We start from the raw sequence: 25,351 nt of genomic DNA, 5'->3' as shown, positions 1-25,351 counted from the left end.
GTGATAGGAATGTTAGGGAAATCAGAGGGTAGTTTGTGAATAAAGACTGAAAACAACAATAGGGTGAGTGTGGATCTGTGGGGTACTCCTCTGTTAACAACAGCAGGAAGACTGTGGATGTGTGAGGTACTCATTTGGTAACAACAGTAGGATGAGTGTGGATCTATGGGGTGCTCCTCTGGTAACAACAGTAGGATGAGTGTGGATCTGTGGGGTACTCCTCTGGTAGCAACAGTAGACTGAGTATAGATCTGTGGGGTACTTCACTGGTAACAACAGTAGGATGAGTATGGATCTATCGGGTGCTCCTCTGGTAACAGCAGTAGGATGAGTGTAGATCTGTGGGGTACTCCTCTGGTAACAACAGTAGGATGAGTATGGATCTGTGGGGTACTTCACCAGTAACAACAGTAGGATGAGTATGGATCTATTGGGTACTCCTCCGATAACAACAGTAGACTGAGTATGGATCTGCAGGGTGCTCCTCTGGTGACAACAGCAGGATGAGTGTGGCTCTGTGGCTGCTCCTCTGGTGAGTGGTGCTAGTGGTTTAGAAATGTTGGAAAGAGGTGATGGTGTTAGCGCTTACCCTGATTGCTGGAAGAGAGAGAGTTAAGGTAATCAATAAGATCAAAAGCTTTGGAAAAGTCAATGAAGAGAGCTCCTGAAAGGTTTTCTTTATCCATGTTAAGAAGGATGTCATCTGTAAGTAACCATAGTGTTGTCATAGGATCATAGGAGGGTTTTAGGCTAATGGCTCTGGGGCCCTTACAAGCCTAACCAAGAGTTTATCCCCAAAAAGGAAACCTCAGTCAGTACCTGTCACCCCTGTCAGTGAGGGACACAGGTGGAACCCCGAGACAAATTTGTGGTTTCCCATTCACTCATCAGGGTTGCGCGTGAAGAGGGTCAGTAAGGTACTTTGACATATATGAGAAGTCTTTTCCAGAGACAGGGCAGCCTCTGGGAGACAAACCTTTCTCTCCAGCAGGTTTTGTTGATGTTGCATATTAGATTTAGACATTTTGACCAGGTAAGGCGCCAGGAGTTAGACTTACTGATATGGAGCATCTCTAGTACAGCAGGGTCCGATATTGCCTTGCAGGCGAGACAGAGATCACCTCTGAGTAATCTGTACGATACTGAGTAGAGTGATAGTGGTTTGAGCCTGTCCACATAGGACAGATGCTGGAGACCATGGATTCTCTTTGTGAGGTATTTCTGTGGCCTTTCCAGTTGGTCATTATGCTCTGGCCAGTCCAAAATCCATGCTGTGTATGAGTGAGGTGGTGGTGGTACTATTGGATATATATGACATTTGGTTGTACATTAGTTTTTCAGGTATGTTCCCCAATTGTTGGAAGGATGGAGATAGGGTGGAAGTGGGAGGCATTTTCTGATAGAGGCTGTTTATGAAGGTGTTTAACAAGAGCAGTTTTCCATATGTCTGGCATTGTATTATGTAGTATGCAGAAATTATATATAGAGAGATGTGTAGTAAGGAAGTCTTTACAAAGTGATATAAACCAAAGGAGTAGATTATCTGCACCAGGGACTGCATCCAGGGGCATGCATTCTAGTAGGGTGTCAATGTAATTATTTATTTATTGACATTTGATTGCCAGGAAATTCCAACTGGGTAGAAGCCTATCTTCATTGCAGGCCCAGGGAGAAAAGCTCCAAATTATTACAAAACATTTTAAGAACAATAACTTTACAATCTTCATAGTGACACATAATACAAAAACACTGGTTAAGAATTGATACAAGTCATATAGGTTCATAGGTAGGTACTAGGCTATCAGCCCAAGGGCCTACGTAAGCCTAACCAACAAGGTTCCCTGGCTTATGCCACTCAAGAAAGCTAATTTCCTGTGCCCCTGTCGAGCAGAGCCACATAAGTAATCCCCGAGGTGTATTTCCTATTTCCCATCCATTCATCAAGATTTTTCTTGAAGAGTGCTAATGAGGAACTTTGCTTGACATGGATGGGTAGCTTGTTCCAGAGTATAGGAAGTCTCTGGGACAGGAATATATCCCTCCAGCATTTCCTGTTTATTTTGGTGACAAAGTTTAGGTCCCTAGAGCAGTAGCTTGGAGGGATTGGGATTTCTTTAGGTGTAACATGTCCAACAGTTTTGGGTTTAACATAGCTTTATACATTAGGCAGAGATCTTGGAGTAGGCAATATGCTACAGAGTAAAGCTGGAGTTTTTTGAGACAGTCAGTGTAGGGCATCTGTTTGAGGCCAGTAATCCTCTTTGTGAGGTACTTCTGTGGCCTTTCAAGCTGCTGCAGATGTCTTGTGAGGTACATTCCAAAAGCGGTGTTGTACTCTACAATGGGTCTAATGAGTGCCGAGTAGAGAGGAACAATGACCTCTTTTTTCCTGGATGAGAACTCTTTTGTGATGAGGTGTGCCACATGGAAGGATTTCTTGACTACTGTGGCGATGTGATTATCAAAGCAGAGACTACTGTCCACCTGGGTCCCAAGATCTCTTAACACACATTCGGCATTATGTAGACTGCCATTTATGTGGTAGTTCATGGGTACAGAGTTTTTAACCAAAAGGGATGACAATGCACTTTTTGGCATTGAGCTTGAGGCCATGCCTCTGGCACCAGACATCTGTCTCAGTGAGGCCCTTCTGTAGGATGTCCACATCATTTGGGGACTCGACTATGGCTCCTAGTTTGCAGTCATCTGCGAACTTCATTAGCCAGAGGCCTTCTGTGTTAGCCTATACTTCAGAGAAGTAGATACCAAACAGGAGAGGTCCCAGGACTGAGCTCTGTGGTATTCCACTTGTCACTGATTTGAAGTCAGATTTGGAGTCTGCAACTTTTACAGTGTGGGTTCTGTCAGTGAGCTAGTTGGCAACCCATCTTGTGATGTAGGGATTTATACCTAGTTTAGTCAGTTTAGCTATAAATCCAGAATGGGGGATGGTGTCTAAATCCTTGGCAAGGTCAAGATTGGCTGTGTGAACCACCTTACCCTCGTCTACGTTTTTGGTGACTGCCTCAAAGAAGTCGATCAGGTTCAGAAGGCATGCTCTGCCTTTCAGAAACCTGAACTGGGTGGGGTCCAGAGTTTGGAGGTTACCAATGTCATTGTTTATGAGTGCCATGATGATACGTTCCATGGCCTTGCAGACCAGGCTCATCAGGCTAATAGGGCGATAGTTCCCAGGATCAGTGGTGGCTCCCCCTTTGTGGAGTGGATAACTGTTGCTGTCCGCCATTCAGTGAGCACAAAGCCTGACGTGAGACTATGATTGAACATGGTGCTTAGGTGGGGAGCCAGTTCGTTCTGAAGTTCATGTAAAATGCAGCCTGGGATGTTGTCCAGTCCCATGGATGCTGTGTTTTTGGTTTTAGAGAGTGCAGCTTTTACTTGCATAGATGTGATTACAGAGACTCTACATTCTTCCTGTATAGATATGGGCCCTTTAGGAAGTGAGAGGGGGGTAAAGTTAGCACTGAACCTATCTGCCAGGATGATGGCAATATCAGTTGGTTCTGTAATTTTTGCATCTTTGTGCTGTAACTCAGAGCAGATCTGGGTGTTTCCATTGAGATTCTTGACATAGCTATATAATGCTTTGTGGTTGCCCTTAGAATCAGTGGCAATTTTGTTTTCATAGCTAGCTTTGGAGGATCATATAAGGGATCTCAGCTTCTTATTGAGGCTGACCAGGGAGCTCCTCCACTCATAGGAATTTACTCTCTTTTGCAACAGTTTCTTCCTGCTGTTGTAGAGTTTGTTTATGGCAGGGGACCACCAGATTGGCTTCCTTTTCTTGGAGGATAGCATCTTGCTTGAAAATTATTTAATATTTAGAGAACTTTTATAGACAGCTGGTAGAGAAATTAAAGGTAAGTTGGACTAATTCAAACGGGAATTGCAATTTGAAGTGATGGAAAAACAGGCCTCATGGTATATTTAGGTAGAAAGTCGGGGAAGAGAATTTGATAGAAGTAAGGAAGTAAGTGAAGAAGGGAGACTAAGGAGGTATAAGGTATGAAAAGATACTTGCTCATATTTAGGGATATAGTTTTTCCTGGTTTTGAGCAAGAATAGAGACAGATTTTAGGCAGGAAGTCTTTCAGAGTGGTTTTGGAAGATGGGAGGGAAGGTATTGACCTGCTGGATACAGGTAAGGAGTTCCAGGCCTTAGCAACCTTGTATGAATGCAATCAATGCCCAGCAGATTTGATAGGTTTGTAGACAGACAGGAGTTTTTGGTCACTAGATCACAATGACCAACTGGGAACACAGTTATATGGAATGATTTTTAGTGTTGGACAGGTGGATACTGCATACTTTTATAGGTGGTAAGAAGCTGTGTATATGTTAGTTGATGAGGCATTTCTAACCAATGTAGGATTTTCAGTGCTATGTGGTGGTGGGTTCTGAAAAGGTATTTGATGCAAATTTGGCAACTTTGTTATAGCATTGTTCAAGTTTTAATTTTTGTGAAGCCTGGACATAGTATGGATGGGAGCACCATAGAGAAGTGCGGGGAGGAGATGAATAGTGGCAAGTCTAGTTTTAGTTGCATTGTTGTGAGTTTTTGGCTCTGTAAAGCATCCTTAGTTTCTGATGAGTTTATCTTATGCAATTTTGTACATGCAGGTCAAATGTAAGATTATCATCTACTATCACCCTTAATAATTTACTAAGATAAGTTCCTTCAATTGTTGTATTATCAAGGGAGAGGACTTTAAATTTCGTTTTTTTCATGAGATAGGGATTTGGGGGAAAGTACAGTATGTTTGGGGTTGAGCATAATGTTGTGAGTTATGAAGCCATATTTCAGTGGCTGTTAAAGCTCCTTGAGTAATTTTTTGGGAGATGTACCATGCTGTCAGATGTGCAAATGAGAGTAAATCATCTGTGTTTTGTATTAGGGTGACTTGTTGTGTGGAAGTATAGAGGCTGATGGTGAAAATGTTAAAGAGGAGTGAACCAGGGATAGAGTCTTGCAGTACACTGATGGTGACAGGGAGGTAAAGAAAGAGTGTGGAGTACCATTTTACTGATTAATAGCTACTGGACAGGTAGCTTTTGAACCACAGAAGGATGGACTGAGAGAGACTTGGTGAGGACATTTGGAGCAGAATATTGCTGTGACAAACTGTTGAAGGCTTTAGACAGGTTTAGAAATAAGGAACACACTAGTTTGCCATTATCTCTAACTTTATTGATATTATCTATATATAGGTTTGAAGGGCAGAGGCTGTACTATGAGAAAGATGGAAGCTGTGTTGTGTTGGGAATAACAGTTCTTCTTGCAGGAGATAGTCTCGTAATTGTTTTTGAGTACATTTTTCAAGTATTTTGGTGAGGGGAGATAAGATTTCTACAGGTCTGAAGTTATTGTTTCCTCCTTTGTGCAGAGGGATAATATGTGACTTTTTCCAGAGAGATTGAGGGGAATTTAGGATTCCTGGACTGACCTATTTATAATGATTGAGGCAGAATAGGCAATGCTATCTGCTGCTATTTTTAGGAACTCGCTTGGAAGGTTATCAGTTAAAGAAGAGCACAGTTTAAATTTGTTTGAATAGTTTTATGTAGGATGTGGGAATGTGTTTGAAAGTGAAATTGGGATGTGGTACTATGTAGTTGTTAGGTGGAGTTGGGATTAGATGTTGAGGAATCCTTGGTTAGAAATGTTATACTATCTAAAAAATAAGACTTGAACTGCACTGCAGCTTCAAGTGGTGAGTTATCAGGAGAGAGATGTTGGGTTGAATTTTTGGCTGGGATGTAATGTTACTTTAATGGATTTTTTAGGGTTGTGTTTAGTATTATTATGAAAGTTATTACAGTATTGTTTTTTGTCTTCATTTATTTGCCTTTTCATACTATTACAAAGTGTTCTGAAGTTTTCAGGATATTGAGGTATTTTATACTTTTGCCATTCTTTCCATGTTTTTTCTCTATCCTGAATTAGCATTCTACTTTTTTGGATAGCAAAAATTGCATTATTTTATTTTAGTCTGTTCCTTCTATGAGGTGTAAGGATATTTAGGATATTTAGAAAAGTTGTATTGAATTAATTTACAGCATCTTTTAAACTGAGGATTTTTAGGAAGTTCCAGTTAATAGATGATAATGCAGTAATGAACATTTCTGGGTTAAACTTGAAAAGGTTGCATGTTGTTTATATATATATATATATATATATATATATATATATATTTTTTTTAATTTATTTGCTTATTTGCAGTTTGATTACCAGGGAAGTCCACTGGGCCGAATTGACCCATTTTCAGTGGAGGCCTGGGGAGAAAAGCTCCAAGATGCATTATACAATTTAGATACAACTGATAGTTAATATTGAAGATAATATTATGTAGAATAGTTACTCATAAATGCATTCAATATTATGATTAGTTAACAAGTTCATTAAGCTTGAAGGTAGGGATCACAGTTTCATTTGAGGAAAACAGATATGTGTTAGGTGCGGAAACAGTTTACATATAAACCTTTTAAGAAAATGTAAATATGCTTTACATACACATATCAACAGTATAATGCTATTTACAATATTTACAAGGTTAGCCTGTGCGAGTGTAGCTGTAGGAGTTGTTGAGAGCTTAGCGAGAAGCTATAGAAATTGTTGAGAGCTTAGATAGGCTCATAGGAAGATAACTATGACAGTTGTAGAGCTTGGGAATGAGAGAGAGAACCCCCTTGGATTAGGTTGGGTGAAGGCAGGTACATTTCCATTTAGTGGACAGGTGTTTGAATAGTTGGGTTTTGAAGTTTTCTGAGTTTGATATGGTTCTTAGTGTGGAGGGAAGGGAATTCCATTTTTTGCCTAGCGAGGAAAGATAGGAGAAGTTGGCCAGCAGGACGTTTAGGTTTATGGATAGTAATTAAGTTCTGATTTTCAGATCTGAGAGCTCTGTTGGGTGTATAAGGGGAAGGATGTTAGTTAGAGTGGGACATTTTGTTGGGTGAAATATGAGTCTATGTGCAATAGTGAGTTGGAGATAGTCTAGGTAGTTTGGGAGTTCTAGCCATTTCAGGGATTGTAGGGTTAGGCAGTGATGGGTGATATTTTTAGATTTAGAGGCAAATTTAAAGATTTTGTTGTAGCAGTTTTCTAGTTTAGAGGTGATAGAGGAGGATAGGTTGGTTAGGAGAGGGGCTCCGTATAATAAGGAATATATATATATATATATATATATATATATATATATATATATATATATATATATATATATATATGTATGCAGTTTAACTGGATGTGTGAGATGTCTGGTTGTATAGATTGGGAGATGATCACTGAGAGAGTCTGACATTGTACCTGTGGTGGTGTGTTTGCTACGGTCTGATACGAGGTCCAGTCTAATAGGGAATTACAATGTAGATTATGAACTTAGGGTTGAAGAAATTGAAAACACAACCATAATGCTATCTTCAATTATAATAGGAAGATAAGAAGTAACAACCTAGCCTGTACTAAATGCATCTCTAATGGTATCTCCTACTCTGACCTCAAGCATATTGCTTAACTTTCTGCAAACAAATTACTTTCTTGCTTTACCACACCCTTTCCTCTTTGCACCCCTTCATTTTTCCTTACACATGCTTTCTCAACATCATTTAGGGCCATGTCCTTTCAGCATTTTCCAAAATTAAAAATACCAGGTGCTTGCTCCTGACAATATCACTAGTGTCATACAGCAATATAAGTCCACCACCTCCTCTACTTCAGTCCCTTGAGTAGTTACATCCTCAAGGTAAGGACAACTGTTGTGCTTCCCTTGCAGAACTCCTCTGCTGCCCATGGGAATTACAGGCCTATTAGTCTCACTAGTATTATTTGCAAAGCTATGGACTACATTGCACCTGAATTAGAAAGAATGATACAAATGACTTTGAATCCTTGGATACAGATTAATTTAGCCTTGTTGACTGTAAAGCAAACTCCAGCACGAGTGACCTACAGTGACAGCAAAAAAAACCTAACAAAACAGATAAACATCCCCTGTTTGCTTTATAAAGTATGTGTTATAATACTGAATGAGTTCTCCCAAAATTAACAACTGTTCCATTTTTTTTCTCTTGGTGTGCACACCTTGCTGGGATGCATAGTCTCCCACAGCCTCCCCCCTTCTTTTACTTTCGGACTGTAAGAAGGTTGGTCACTAACCAATGTGTTACATGAATCACCTTTAGGACAACGCTGGCAGTCTGCAGTTCCAACTACCAGCATCAGTATAATATATGCTTGTCTGCTTAACTGCTTATTTGTAGCTCCACACTGAAATTAGGTATGAATCATAGCAGACTCAACACTTAAATTGCAAATCAAGCTGCTGATTGTTTTTCTGATATGCTGTGTCTCGAAACTGGCTCATCCCACTCCATTCGCCCTTCACTTCACTCGGGCTCACTTCGCTCCCCTATCCTACCCCCATTCCCACCCACTTGCCTTAGATTTGTACTCAAACATACCACACCTCCTACTCACTCAATCATTCACTTCCAAGAACACATCTATCCCGCTCACATCCCAACCACTCCCAGCATCACACTCATAAACCACTCCCTCTCAAAACACCTTTACTCAACAGGCTGTCAAGTGGGCTGATGGCATATCTCCACTACTACCTGTTACTGCTGGCAACCCACAAGGCTCAATTCCGGGACCCCTAGTCTTCTCCATCTTTACCAATAAACTCAATTCCTCTACCCCACATGTTACTATAGTGCAGTATGCAGATGACTCCACAGTCATCTGCACAGCTCCCTCCTACCCAGAACTACAAATCACAACCCAACAAGCCTTCTCAGATATAGAACTGTACCTCAAGGAGAACTAACTTATACTAAACCCCAATAAAACAAAGTTCATAATATTCTCACATAATAGATCCATAGAACCAGCTTCCTCACTTTACATCCTTTCCTCCAACAGAACCAAAATCAAGCCAGTAGAAAACACTAAACTTCTAGGTGTTGCAATAGATAGCTCATTAAATATGACAAACACATAGCCCTTACCATTAAGAAGCTGCATATTAAACTTGGCTGACTGTTTAGGTTCAGAACATTCCTCACCCCTCCCACTAAGCTGGGCCAAGCTAGAACATACCTTCTGTCCATATTACTGTACGCTTCCCCCATCTTCCCTAATATTAGGAAATCTGACCTCTCCAAACTAGAGACTTGCTACCACGAGATTGCTCATTCTGCTGCTGGCCTCCCTAGCAAAACACATCACTGCACACCCCTGAAACAACTACACTGGCTTGAACTATCCCATCTCCTATCACTAAGCTAACTTACAGTTGCTGCCAATATCATTCACCAACCTGACGCCTGTCCAGCTCTAGAAAACCTAGTGCAACCTTATACCACTTCCCATTCACTTTGTTCATCCAATAAACTGCTACTAAAAAGCTATAAATCTAGTAACTCTTTTGGTGACTCCCTATTCACAAATCATATCAAAAAATATGGAACTGTATTCCACAAAACATACTCAACACCCACACCAAGACCAAATTTAAACTACTACTCAAAGAACACCATTGTAATAACTGGATCTGCACCTGTATCACTCCAGGATACATTTCTCCCCCTTCTCTTTTTACTTATCGCCCTCACCTCTTAATCCATTTGCTTATCAGTAGGCTCCCCCAGTCATAAGCAACTCATACTTATTTCTCACTGCTATGTAACTTGTCTGTCTCTTTACTAAGCTGTTAGCATATCTGCTGTCATTCAATATGTATGTAGCTTATTTACCAAACAAATGTTTTTTTTTTATTGTTACCAAACGTCTGACTACTTTTTTTGTAATTGTTGCTCAAATTAATGTTAATGTAACTATCTCTGGAGCTTTTCTCCCCAGGTCTCTGCTGAAAATGGGCTACTAGCCCATTTGGAATTTCCTGGCAAACAAATGTAATTAAAGAAAATAAATTGTAAAAAGCCTACCATGCCTGCTTAGTCTAGCTAGTTTCTTCAAAAGGGTTACCAAGGGCATGGATAAAGAACATACAATCCACAGTGCCTACTTTTTTTTTTTTATTTTTCTAAGGCCTTCAACACTATCTACCACTTAGAGATAATTGAAAACTCTCTTAACCCAACAAATTTTATAGGTTCATAGGTTGGTACTAGACTATCGGCCCTAAGGCCTATGCAAGCCTAGCCATAACAATTCCCTGGAAATTTTTTCCCACATTATTTACTTCTCTAGGGCCCTGTCTAGCAGGGTGACTGACATGATTCCCGAGGTGAATTTCCTATCTCCCATTCAATCATCAAGGTTCCTTTTGAAGAGGGCCAATGAGGCTCACAGCTTACTGGCTAAGTGATTATTTGACAGAGCCCATAGTATGAAAGTCACAGATGCTTGCTCTACAGAGAAAAGCATCACCTGTATTGCCCCACAGTGCTGTATCTTCACCCTGTCTTCTTTAATCTGTACCTTTCTGACATGAACCATCATATCAAGGTGTGACGTCCGTGCACTGGCCCAGTAATCAAGGAGCTTCAATTCTCACCAATAACAGCAGTCAGGGACGTGCACATTGGGAGGATGAACAGCAGACACACAGTAAAGTACAATTTCCCTCAAGAGCACACAGAGATCATGGTCAGTCTGGGGCTGTTTTTTTTTTCTCTCTCTCTCCAGATCCGCAGTAAGACTCCCCACTGGCACAGCTAGAGAGTGGAGTCCTTAGCCAGGGTTCCAAGCCAAGTTCTTCCAGCACTCTCTGTCCAACTAGTGCTTCGTGGCCTTGCCCAAGTAAACACAAACCCCTTGCCCAAGGTAAACACAAACTCTTTGAGATTTTTGATGTAACAGATACAAGCATGCAAAATCTGAAGGTAATGCTATTCAATGCTGGAAGTCTAAACCTCAAAATTCACTTTCTTGAGGCACTCTTAAAAATGGAGAACATCGATATCTGTGCAGTAACTGAGACCTGGTTCAAGGCTCCGGAGAGCACCCCTGCAATACCAGGCTACAACTTTTGCCACACTTTTCGGTCACAAAACCAAGACTGAAACACTAAAGATGGAGGAGTGTCCATATTCACCAAGGATATTCACACCTCCAGGCTAGTTGCCCAACACAATGCATCTGAAATTCTCCAGGTGCAACTAACACTTGGTAAGACTGTAATCCAAATTGTAGCTTGCTACAGATCCCCACCATGCCTCAAGATTCTCACTACACCTTTCTAAACATACTGGAAAATATTAAGATACAACCAAACACCCTAATACTGGGTTATTTCAACTACCCTGCCTTTAACTGGGAAAACTACTCGGGTACCAACTTCTTTTCCCAACGTTTTTTGGAATTCATAAATTCCAACGCCCTGGATCAACTAATCCATTGTCCCACCAGGGGCTCCAATATCCTAGACCTGGTCATTACCAACATGGGAGATAGATGCTCCACACCAGTGGCCACCCCCCTCATTGGTCAGTTCTGACCATAAGCAAATCACCCTTGACATCCACATCCCACCCCCACCCCAGTAAGGAAACCTCGTTAAAAAACTTCTCCAAAGCCAACTTCATGCTACTGAACTCAGAAGTAAAAAACTTCATGACACCCATGCAGACGGGATCTGAAAGTTCGACTGCAGAATCCTACACTTATGCACTGTACGAGCATATCCACTTCTGCATGAATCGTGCCATCCCAAATAAAACCAAGATGCTCTTCTCCAAAAAAAGGAAGCCAATCTGGTGGTCCCCTGCTATAAACAAACTATACAACAGAAGGAAGAAACTATTCAGAAAAGAGGAAAATCCCAGGATGCAAAAAACTCCCTCACCAGCCTCAGTAAGAAGCTGAGATCCCTCATAAAATCCTCAAAATCTAGTTACGAAAATAAAATTGCCAAAGATTCCATAGACAACCAAAAGGCATTCTATAGTTATGTCAAGAATCTAAATGGCAATGCACAGATCTGCTCTGAGCTACAACAAATGGTATTAAATATACTGATCCCAAGGATATTGCCAATAAACTGGCAGATCGGATTAGTGCCAACTTCACCCCCTAAAGGGTCCATCTCAATACCAAAAGATTGCCAAATTCCAGTAATCACGGCCACACAGGTAGAAACCGCACTCTCCAAAGCTAAGAATACAGCATCCATGGGACCAGATGACATCCCAGGCTGTGTACTACATGAACTACAAAATGAACTGGTACCTCACCTAAGTGTCATGTTTAATCAGAGCCTCACCTCAGGCTTTGTGCCCACTGTGTGGTGCACAGCTACAGTTATCCCACTCCATAAGGGGGGATCTGCCTTGGATCCCGGGAACTACCGTCCCATCAGTCTGACAAGCCTGATCTGCAAGGGCATGGAACGCATTATCATGGAACTTATAAACAAAGACACTGGCAAACTTCAAACACTGGACCCCACCCAGTTTGGGTTTGTGAAGGGACAATATTGTCTCCTGAATCTGATTGACTTCTTCGAATCACTCTCCAGAGCTGTGGATGAGGGTAAGGTGGTCCACACAGCCTATCTGGACCTCACCAAGGCCTTCAACATCATCCCCCACTCTGGAATCATAGATAAACTTACTAAGCTGGGCATAAATCCCTACATCACTCAATGGGTTGCCAACTGGCTTACTGACAGAACCCAGACTGTAAAAGTAGCCGACTCCAAATCCAGCTCCAGACAAGTGACAAGTGGAGTACCTCAGGGTTCAGTCCTGGGACGACTCTTATTTGGCATCTAATTCTCTGAAGTACAGGCCAACACTAAGGGACTCTGGCTAACAAATTTCACAGATGACTGCAAACTGGGAGCCATTATTGAATCCCCAAATGATGTGAATATTCTAGTTGTCCCCTTTGGAAAAAAACATGTACCCATGAATTACCACATAGGTGGTAGTACACTAAACGTCAAAATTGTGATGAGAGACTTAGGGACACAGGTGGACAGTGGTCTCACTTTCGATAACCACATCACCACAACAGTCAGGAAATCCTTTTATGTGGCACACCTCATCACTAAGGGCTTTTCATCCAGGAAAAAAAGAGGTCATTGTCCCACTGTACTCATCCCTCATTAGACTCATTATAGAGTATAATGCCCCGTTTGGTATGTACCTCACAAAACATCTGCAACAGCTGGAAAGGCCACAGAAATATCTCAATAAAAGAATCACAGACCTAAAACAGATGCCATATGCTGACCATCTAAAAAAACTCCAGCTATACTCTGTGGCATATCGTCTACTCAGAGGCAATCTCTGCTTAACATACAAGGCCATGTCAAACCCTGAGCTGTTGGACATGCTCCACTTAAAGAAATCCCAATCCCTCAGAGCCACACACTCCAGGGATCTAAACCTTGTCATCACAATTAACAAAACTTGCTGGAGGTATAGGTTGCTGACCCAGAGACTCCCCATAGTCTGGAATAGACTGCCCATACATGTCAAGCAGAGTGCCTCCTTGGACGTCTTCAAAAGGAACCTTGATGATTGGATGGGGGATAGAAAATTCACCCTGGGGATCATGTCAGTCACCCTGCTAGACAGGGGTATAGAGAAGTAAATATTGTGGGAAGACATATCCAGGGAATTGTTATGGCTAGGCTTGTATAGGCCTTAGGGCCGATAGCCTAGCACCAACCTATGAACCTATGAAACTATTTACATTTGTTTACCAGGAAATTCCGAGTGGACGCAGGTCCTTTTTTAGCAGATGCCCGGGGAGAGAAGCTCCACATCATATACATGATAAATAGAGCTACAAAGTTGCAGCAATATTAACCAACATTACATTTTGTTGGCTTTAATACAATAACAAGATATTGATTATCAACAGTATATACAGCAAATGTTGCAAATTAAGATAGTTTCTTGTTTATAATATTAGTAACAAAGTTGTCAGACAAGATGTTAAAGTATGTAAAGACAACTAGCTATTTCTGACTGGGGTTAGTAGTGGTGGTAGTACAGTTGGGTTAAGAGTCTAGGTGGGGGGATAAGGGTGGGGGTGCTAGTCTGGATTAGAACAAGGACAAACTAGTGCAAATTTAAGTGGAATTTGAGCACAGTCTTGAAAAGGCTGCTGGAAGGTAGAGTAGTTATAGAGGGTGGAAGATTGTTCCAACGTTTAGATATGGTATATGAAAATATGGCTTCTCCTGCTGAGTTTTTGGGTTTGATAACAGTGAGTTGATTTTTGTTGCTTGATCTTAGGGGCCTAGTGGGGTGATAGGACTGGAGAAGAGTTTGAAGGGAAGGGATGTTATGGGGGTGGTTAATAAGTTTATGAGTGAGGGTGCGTTGATTAAAGTGAAGGGGTTGTGGGAGTTCTAGCCAGTTTAGTTCTTTAAGGGAGGTATAATGATGGCTGCGGTAAGAGGTTCCAGTGGCAAATTTAGCAATTTTGTTGTAACAAGCATCCAGCTTGTGTAGGTTTGTCTGTCTAAGGTCGGTAAGTATGGGGGATGCATAGAGTAGGGTGGAAATTAGCTGGGAATTGGCTATGGAGATTCTAGCCACCTTGGTTAGGAATTGGCGGCTTCGATATAATGCACCAAGTTTCTTGTGAACTTTTTTATTGTGAGAGATATGTGGGTGTCAAATCTACGTATGTTCTCTATTTCCACACCGAGTAATTTTGTGTGCTCTGATGGAGAGATGATGGTATTGTCTTTGGCGAGAATGTTGAAGTGGGGGGTATTTTGTGTGGCTTTGGAAGGTTGGAACAGGAGAAGTTTTATCTTACTTGGGTTGAGTAAGAGCTGAGCATTGGATAGCCAGTTTTCTAAAGAAGAGAATGATTCCTGTCTGATTTGTTGTAGTTCTGGTAGAGTGGGAGCAGAGCAGATGAGAGTAGAGTCATCTGCATACTGTATAAGAGATGCCTGTGTCGTGGCAATATGTAGGTTGTTAGTGAAAAGTGAGAATAGCAGAGGGCCAAGGATAGACCCTTGGGGAACTCCGAGAGTAACTGGGAGGCGAGGTGATAGAGTATCGTCCCAGATTACTGATTGCTGGCATTCGTGAAAATAGCTGTGGAACCAGTTGCACAAAAGGTACACAAACACACACCTGGGGAAGGCTAGCACAGGTTTACTAGCTATCCCCTCCTTCTGCCCAGAACATAAGGTAGTTAGCACTGCCACCAGAACCCCTACTAATCAGCTACTATAAGGCCCTTCCCATAGGGTGACCAATTCCACAGTGTAATGTTACTGTTATCCAAATGGCAAGTGTGACCAAACTTTTAAGGCTATTCTAGAGTGGCATTTACAGTATCACCAAATACATGTCCATATACTCTAAGAGCTTAAATATTTGTAAGCAAACCAGCCACAATTAATTGGTTTAAACATATTTAATAATAAGTAATAAAAGCACAAGACAATACTCATTAACTCAGCACAGTGACAATAAAGTTCACAGTCACAGGAAATACTTTAAAACAACATTGTACAACAGTCTCACATAAATACAGAAAACATCTAGACTGATCTTACTATTTTCCTATCTATCTCTAACAGAGATACTAAGATCTAAGTCTTACTTACAGAGCAAAGCAATCGCTGGTCAGAAGCTGTTTACAGGTCCAGAACAAGATAGAAAATGCACTCTTTCTCTCTGAGATAGTTTTTAAATTGATAATACACATTACTGTTGAATCATCTCAGATTACATCATTCTTGTCACCTCTGCCTAGTTTCCCAGGCTAGCAGGTACTTAAATTTTTAAATGTCTCTGTTAAAAATACGTATCTCTCGGAAGCTGAGACGTCTCTCTTAGAAGCTTGCCTGAACTGGGAGTCATAAGACAATTACCTTTGAAACCTGTAATTACCTCTGTTTCCAGACAATAGAATGAAGCCCCTAGCCTAGACATCCTGTCTCTTAGCTTGAGATAAACTGACTTTATAACACATCATAAAACTCCTTACTTATCAACTTATTTTCTTAGAGTTTTGCAAGTAAACTCTGTATATCCCAATGTATTTACATAGGCTTGTAGTTTATACACATTTCTGCTCTTTTCCAGCAGGGTGCACTGTGGTTACAATCTTGAAGCTCAGTACAGAACATACAGTTTTCTTACATTTTTTTAAGGCAAGCATACAAATCATATTTCTATTCACAAATGCCATAGAATTATTTACAAAATTGTATCTAGCTGGGCTGACAGTGTCACACAAGGCACTACTGCAAATCAAGTTTGCTGATGACAACAAATTAATTCCATTCTGATACTTAAATTATCCAAAACTGTCTGGACCAAACAAATGCTTAGTGTGGGACTTAGCGACTGGGTTCAGTGCCAAGAAATGCAGTATAGTTTTCTTTGTCAAATCTAACATTAGTGGGCAAACCACAATGATAACATTCTACTTAAATATGACTCAGTTCTGACTGGACCACCATGTCTTTCTTGTGAGTAGAAAATTCATTTACCCTGCAGCTCTTATCCTCTGTGGTATCTCCCCAAGGTCCTATGAAATTATGGTCCCACATGGTCTGTTTTGTGTCTCTCCCATTATGGAATACTAAGAGACTTGAATAGGAATATCATCCCTAATGTACAAGAACAAATATACATAGAGCTAACTTATGGATCATCTCCTCATCTTCACAACTCGCACAGAGAACATCACCTTCAAATTACTCTGACAACTAAAACTATGTTATCACGTCTGCCACCTCCTGTCTACTGCAGCATATACAACCATAGCCAAAAATCTATCTAAAGTAGAATATGCCTTACCATTTATTGGCCTTCAGCCCCAAATACTCAAAATCTACAAAGCACCAAGTCAAAAATACGTATTTTTTTCTCTCTTGACAGACCATCATATCACCTTGATGTACTTGCTAAATTCTGTCTGTCACAGTCAGAGTCACTGCTGCATGGCACCATTTTATTTAAAATTGTTTATATGGTTTACTTCCCACCACTGAGCAAAGCTGTGACTCGGAGATCAAAACTACTCCCTGAGAGGCAGCCAACAGGTTAGCATCATACTTGCTAGAACATGTCTTAATGCTTGCCATTGGAAAAAGAAAACTCTCTAGAATAGGCCCAGCCCTCAGTCTAGAGCAATTTACTGAATGAGGTTTAAACATCAAACCCTAGAGTCCTTCCAGGAAACCCTGAAGGAACACCTATAGCTGGATTCTAAGTGCACTTGTGTCCTTGGTACTGGCTAAACCACATTATATAATACTGTGCCTTACAACTGTTCATTATACCAAAGCATAAAATTTTTTACTGAATCTGATAAAATGTGCCGTTTCCTCCTTGTTTATATTGTACATATTATCATTGCTAATTCCACATTAAATACTATCATTAACAATGCTTACTTTTATTTATGTATTCTACTTTAGACTTGTGATTCAGCTACATGCATAATTATGTTGATTGTGTAGCACATTTGTAATGTTTCGCTACCTACTTGTGATGTTCATTTTCACATTTGTACTGTTTTGTACCCGAGTCAGTAGAGCACTCCAGCTCTTGCTCACTCAGGAAGCAAATTGCAAAATAAATACATAACTAAATAAATACATACATATATGAAATGTATTGCTCCTTACAAGCTGCACTTTGCTAAGAACTTAAATGAACTTGAATGACAGCAGTATTGCTTTACCAAAAGTACCTCCGGTTTTAGTACCTTCAGCTACTCTGGGACACTAAAATTCCTATCCTCGTGTAGGCTTCTTATGGGTGACCTCTCAGCCTAGTCATCCATCCTGTGGTTGGCCTTATGCTGTTTGAACTAGTCCTCCTAAAAAGAACAAAAGATACAGTAAACACCTGCAGCTGCTCTTGGGAGCTAATCTGGTACCGCTACCTTAGCATCACCATCTAGAAAGATGGATATCTACACCAATGCATCTCACCTCTACCATTTCAGAAACAGGCTACACACATATCAAGCAGAGTACTTCCCTATAAACCTTTAAAACAAACCTGGGTAACTTGGCTGTTGTTTGTAAATTTTAGCCTAGGATATATGGATAAATCTGCTTAGCGAGGGGCACTATTAAATACATTGCTAGTATTTGGTGATATGTCTGACTTTTCAGTGGTCTCATTGGTTGAAAGTATAGCAAGAATGTATGAACCCGTAGATCACTGGGGAGTAATTAGACCTTAAACCTCTGTGCCATAAAAACAGCATATTTGTTAACAGATTTTTAAAACCCAATCTTTTTGTTTCTCTATTCTGTTCTGGAGCTGATGATATAGTATATGTCACTGATTTCTTGAGATGAAACATTGTTTAAGAATTAATTGTCGATTTCATGAGATGAAACATTGTTTTAGAACTAGTTGTTGATTATGGATCAAAAATGGATTACCACTCAATGCAGTATGATCCATTTTGCCATCTGTAACATCTGTTTGCAGCAATCTGTTTTAATTCAGACAAATATATTTAATGGCTGTAGAACCATTGAGATTTGCAGTGGAATTTTGTGGTAGCACTTTACCAGTCCTAAGTATGACCCCATTTATGCCACATACCGAGGCCTGGATAACTTTAGTTCATTTATCAACTTAAAGTAATATCTGATAGTTAATTGTTGTCAAGCAACAGCCTGGAAAGACAGCTAAAATTACTATGGCTACAAGCTACTACTGCTTAGTTCTATTGTGCAGTGATAGGTTTGAGTCCCCATCTTACATTGCATATTGTCTGATTATGAGCAAATCACTTAACCAGGAAGTTCTCCAGGGTCTCGCCTGAAAAAGAGACCCTTCAGCCGAATGGGCTTAGCAACTTATCAAATGAATGAAGGTATTACCATATTTTTACATGTCATCCTTGAAAAATTCATTGTATCATTGTTCAGAGTCCATACTCTCATAACTTGTCTATGCTTCTCAGTATAGTATATGGGTGTTACTGTTGTTTCCTATCACTGGGTTAAAATCTTGGCATTATGCATATTAGAGTTGCTAAGAGTACCTGGTGCATTTACTGCAATTAATTAGGGTGGAACAAGCCTTTAGGCAGACTTCCTCTTAGCTTTCATTTAAAGATGTGAGTGTGGATACAAAACATCCCCATGGCTGCCTGGACGATGGACCTTTCCAGTCAGCTGTCACTTCCATGCCAGGGGCTTCTTGAATGTCAGCAAATGAGTGGGCTCAAAACTAGTTGCAAAAAAGACTGATTATTTGCAAACACCGATACAAAAATGAGGAAGAAAACAAATACCTACTGTCTGTTAGGAGTATCTTATTCGCCTTGCCCATTTCTTCAGTTGACTTCATTTGCTTATGCCAGGGTAATTTTTATGAATCACCCTCCCATTTCAAGTGCCAAATTATGTAACATTTGTTAGTACTGAGATAGAAGTGCCTTGATAACAGTATGGTATTTTTCTAACAAAGTTGCTGAAAAAAGAAAATTAAATCTTTCAATGATTTATTGTTGAACCATTTTTCTGAAAAGGGCATCATAATTTAATTTTGATTTGCTTTATTAATAGCAATCTTGCATTCTGACAAGATGAAGTTCAGCTCAGAAAAATGAGGAGTTTGTGCTTCCGGTTTCATCAGATTTGTTATCCCATTTTATTTTTTTTTTTATGAGTTTCTGCTTTAACTCTAACAGCATTGTAGAAATGTTTACATTTATTATTTTTTATTCAGTTAGGTGGACTTGTCTAAAACACTTTTCCAGCTACAACATGAGCACAATGGCAGAAGCAAACAATTAAATAATAATTAATATTCATTAATATACAAAGCAAATGACCTGAATGACATGAATTAAGCATTATGAGAGTTACAGGTGTTAGTAAATGATACACATTAAAACTTCAAGTTTGGCCTGCGGTATCATAGAGAAAAACTTAAGTACAATGTTTCACTAATGACAAATAAAAAAATGTATCTATCTATTCTAGCTATCTGTCTATATAAAATAATACAGCCCAAATGAGTATAAAAAAGCCATACCGATTTAGCTCCATGAAATATTCCCGACACTGCATTTTATATATACATTTATTGACAGCAATAATAAATGGAAGGAAACACCTTTGCATGTTATACATACCATATATGTCGGCCATGATGGAATGTCATTGTCAGTGATTTTGTTAGAGAGATTTTTTTTTTCTTTTTACAGGGTACAGTCTCTTGCAATGAAAGTATTAAAGCAAATTTAGTTTCTCAATACTGCCCTCTCTGATGGAAAATGTCAATTTCTGGAAAATATAACCCTACTAAGACAAGTATAGGATTCCGCCACTAAGGTTGCTGAAACAGATAAAACTTTGCCTTTTTGGCTACTGTATAGGAATTCTGCATTTTTTTCTGAAGAGGCTGAAAACTCAGGAAATAACACACATTGCTAATTTGGTATGATTTATCACACTGCATATAATATAGATAATATTGACTGAATTATTAATTGACATTTATAATACACCTTTGTTCCTAATAGTGACTATAGACCTAGAACTGCTATCTGACATATATAGCTTAACATCTGTAACCGTCTCACTTTGTCATGTTATATTTGCTCATTTTTTATTTACTCAAGAATTGTTGGCTAGAGGTGTTGGTTGCTTGACCTGATATCTTTGTTCACTTCTTGTTGTAGTCATGTATTTGAGTTTGAAATATTAAGAGTTAATACTGTTCAAAGAATGACAGGTAACAGTGGAACAGGAACAACCCATTTCATATTGCAAGAATTGAACTCTTTTTCTTAGAGATGGAACACCCTTGTAGTAAAAATCTTGAAAGCAAGTGGCTTTGGAGGGGTAAGAACACCTGCTGTCCTACAAAAATGTCTGATGCTAAGTTTTTCATGTTTGCATAAACCCCCTTCTCCTTAGCATGTATATGTAGAGCTTGTGTGTACTCGAGGTCATGGGTTTCTGAGAGGAAATGTACATAAAAGTTATATTCATACCTCACGCATTTGAGTTAACGTACTAGACCTTCTGCAAGCACAGTTTATCAAATATTTTGACACTTTTGTAGAATTTTAATACTGTGGGTTTTTTTTTTTGCTGACAGATTCAAGGTTTCAATGTGAATGGCGGCCTGTTTTCATACGCCAGTGACTGTACATCATTCTTCACGGCTCCCATTTGGATGGCTATTGTGACATGCCTTGTGCTTCTCTACATTGTGACATATGGACTCCATATGATCATGCAACTGACAACCAATGAGAGGTTTGATGATCCTAAAGGGCAAACCTTGTCAGTGCCTCAAACCGAGTAGAGTTACATTGTTAATTATGTCTTGTAGATTAATCAGTTGTTACATTCAGTTGTTACTTATTGATTTACTAAGTTATTATGCTGCATTGTTTTCAGTAACTAAGTTTATTTGGCATCTATAATACTAACTTTAATTTTAGTAAATAATTCAGCAAAATGAAGAAAAATAAATGTGCTTTCTATAAAGTGCTACGGTAGCATGTCTTTTGTATGCCAAATTAGATATGAACAAATGTCACCACATGTTAACATTCTTAACCACTAGCAGTATAAACAGCAATAAAAGTTTCATGTGTGTTAAATGTCAAATAATGCTTAAATAAAATCATTAGCTTTATTTACAGCATGACAAATTATACTTTTTCAATGTAATATGTTTAGATTATAAACTTCTGCTCATATTTCATTTTCTGTTCTAGCTGATACAATGATAGGCTGATCTATGTATTTCCTATCATTGAAATGAGATTCTTCCTTCAGGAACTTCGGCTGCGATTTGCTTCATGATATTTTACAAACCTAACCGAGCTGTAACATGAAGCAGATGCCTCATTTAAATTGCAATGCAGTAAAAATAAAAACAAATGGATGCACTCATAAATATACACATGCAAGACATACATTCATTCTTTCTAGACACATTATTGCTAGTCTTCTTCTTGTTTCGGCTTTTTCCTGGTTAGGGGTCACCACAGCAGATCACCTGCCTGCTCATGATTGGCAGTGGAGTTTTACGGTGTCAAGTTGCCAGCCCAACGCCCAACCTTCCACAGAAGGCACACACACACACACACACACACACACACACACACACACACACACACACACACACACACACTCTCATGCCTAGGGCCAATTTAGAGTGTCCAATCCACCTACAGCATGTCTTTGGGATGTGGGAGGAAACCGGAGCACCCGGAGGAAACCCACATGACCACAGGGAGGACATGCAGACTCCGCACAAAAGGCACCCCAGCTGAGAATCAAACTGGAGAACCTCTTGCTGTGAGGCGGCAATGCTAACCACTGCACTACCGTGGCCGCCCTAGACACATTATTGCTAGTAATGGTTTGAAAATAAGTTTCTAATAATAATGGCAAATAAATAGCAATAAACAACAATAACAACAATAACAACAAATAATAGCAGTAAAAAAACTATTACTGTCATCTACAAGAAAAACTCCAAAACAAGCCACACAAGTTTTGGGTAGGTATAAACAAACTCCTTAGTCCAGGACAGTCCTCCACTCCTACCTACTTGGATTCTAACCAAAACCCCCCAGCAGAATTTGCCAATACCTTTAACAGCTTATTTACAACAACCATCCAGAACCTAGCTAACAAATTATTCCCCTGGATGCCCATATTCTCCAGCCACTACTCCCTGCTCCCAACTCCCTTTTAACTTCAAGCCAGTTTGCACATCTCTGGTCCAAAAATTACTTAAAAAAACTAAAGCCTACCACCATCTCCCTGCAGAATATCTACAAAAAGCTGCAGATGACAAAGCATACCCCATTACTATCCTGATCAAGAGGACTATAACTGAAGCATCCATTCCCTCTGTCTGGAAGACATCCCATGTCATTCCACTCCATAAAGGGGGCAGCTCTACTGAACTTTCAAACTATAGACTCATAGCTATTCTGTCACCCTTGGCTAAAATTATGGAAAAATGCATCCACAATCAACTCCTGAACTATCTTATCCATAATAATCTTCTAGCCAACACCCAACATGGCTTTAGACCATTCCATAATACAACCTCAGCTCTCCTCTCCTTCTCTAACGTCATTAACCAACACCGAAACAATAAAAAACTTTCCTCTGCTATCTTTCTCAATCTTTCAAAAGCCTTTGATATGGTAAACCACCAAATATTCATAAACCCTTTGAAATCCATCTCCCTAGAGGACCAGGCCATCCAATTGTTTCAATCCTATCTCAGTGGTAGACAACAGGCTGTCTTATGGCAGAGCAAACTATCCACCCTTTTACCCATCACCCTCGGAGTAACCCAAGACTCCATACCAGGTCCACTATTATTTTCCATTTTTATCAGTGATTTGTATAAGGTCATCCCAAATGCAACATGCATTCAATATGCGGATGACTCCATTTTAGTATGCTCTGCAGATTCTATCCCAAAATACTTTTAAGACAGTTGAAAATTGACTCCTTAACCATCATCTCATGTTAAATCCTAATAAAACCAAACTGCTGCTTTTCTCCCCCACTCACAGGTCTGCCCCTATAATCTTTACATTAAAATACAACAACAACACCATTACTTCCCCAGATTCCTCAACCAAACTGTTAGAAGTTGTAATAGATAATAACCTTAAGTTTGAGCTGCATATCAATAAAACTATTAAAACAGTTAATAAAAAAACTTGTCTCGCTATATAGGATCAAGCCAGGATCAAGCCCTTCCTAACGCCGTTACCCAGAACTGTAATGGCTCATACACGTTTACTCTCCACCCTCCTCTATGCTTCCTCTCTATTTACAAACCTCAGCAAAACTGACCTTAATAAACTTTCTAGCAGCTACAATCACATTGCTAGATTTGCTAACGATGCAGCCTACAGAACTCATCACTGTCATAACATAAATCTACTAGGATGGCTTGAACTGCCTAACCTACGTCAGGATAACCAACTAATATTTGCACACAAGATCCTGTAGCAACCAGATAATACACCCGTACTTAAAAACCTCATCACCCCTACAGTAACCTCAGCGCACTTCGATCATCTGAAAGACTGATAATACACCCGTACTTAAAAACCTCATCGCCCCTACAGTAACCTCAGCGCATTTCGTTCATCTGAAAGACTGATAATACACCCATACTTAAAAACCTCATCGCCCCTACAGTAACCTCAGAGCACTTTGTTCATCTGAAAGACTGATAATACACCCGTACTTAAAAACCTCATCGCCCCTACAGTAACCTCAGCGCACTTCGTTCATCTGAAAGACTGATAATACACCCGTACTTAAAAACCTCATCACCCCTACAGTAACCTTAGCGCACTTTGTTCATCTGAAAGACTACTAGTTCAAACTCTCAAATCCAACAACACCGCCGGTAAATCTCTATTTGCTAACTCTGTTGGCAAAACTTGGAATTCTCTTCCTGCTAATCTTACATCTGAACTCTCTCTACCTCCATTCAAGAAAAGTCCGATTCAGTACTTTAAAAAACGATGGCTATGTCCTTGTCCTAATCCAGACTAACTCTAACCATCACTCGTGTGCACATGGAGGACTTCTGCCTACACTTTATTGTTTCTTAACTTATAAATCCTATGATCTCCTTGGAGCTACTACCAGGTTAGCCTACTAGGAATACAATACCCTATCATTCTTAAAAACACTGTCTAGAATTTTCCATCTGAGTAAAAATGTAATAATTTGTTTGTGTATCTGTTTTAGTGTTTGTTTACATCTGTGTAAAAATCCTTTTATTTGTGTTTTCTTTTGTGTTTTAAACTGTAAAAATGTAACAGTTTGTTGAATGTCTTTTTGGAGCTTTTCTCCCTGGCCCTTCCGTGAAAATGGATGTGTATTCAGTTGGACTATCCCAGTAAACAAGTGTAAAATAAAATAAATAAATAAATAAATAGCAAATACTGTAGTGCAGGTAAAAAAATAGCTGATTTGAAAAGATTCTCCTATAGCTTCTTCCACAGCAGAACTAAAGGCATTGTACTTTAACTTTTGTTTACAAGTGATTCTTGATACATATTTTAAATGGTGCACTAAATGAAGGATATTTTACTTACTGTCTACGTAAAACATTTAATATTTAGGTCATCCGTAATGCACTTGTTCATCAATATTAAAAATACTGATTGACGTGCAGCTGTTTGCTTGTGAAATATCATTTTAAAAGCAGTCTTTACATCCACAATGCACTGTAATAAAATCTAAATTTATCATCTGACTTCCTTTTTAATTTACCAAGTACAAAACAAGAACCACACTGAGTTGCTAACAAGCTTCGTGCTGTGGTCCTGAGTTTCATTTCCTTCAATTTATCTTTCCCTGCTGTGTGACTCGGCTTCTCTGCTGAT

The 25,351-nt window shown here is 39.6% G+C and overlaps 1 protein-coding gene across 1 annotated transcript in view; it reads left to right on the top strand.

Moving 5' to 3' along the window:
• Positions 1 to 22,024, top strand: part of LOC122815905 (V-type proton ATPase subunit S1-like) — a gene marked incomplete at its 5' end in the record, with an annotated part of 315,745 nt that extends 293,721 nt beyond the window's left edge. Inside the window, one exon of the mRNA XM_044088754.1 lies at positions 21,058 to 22,024. Within this exon, the coding sequence (XP_043944689.1) occupies positions 21,058 to 21,267 (210 nt within the window). The remainder of the gene's footprint in view (positions 1 to 21,057) is intronic.
• Between the last annotated feature and the right edge of the window lie 3,327 nt (positions 22,025 to 25,351).

This window comes from Protopterus annectens, chromosome 11.part0 (genome assembly GCF_019279795.1).
Source record: "Protopterus annectens isolate FY-2018-M chromosome 11.part0, PAN1.0, whole genome shotgun sequence".
In the NCBI taxonomy this organism is placed as follows: domain Eukaryota; kingdom Metazoa; phylum Chordata; order Ceratodontiformes; family Protopteridae; genus Protopterus; species Protopterus annectens.
This window is presented reverse-complemented; position numbering and strand designations above follow the sequence as displayed.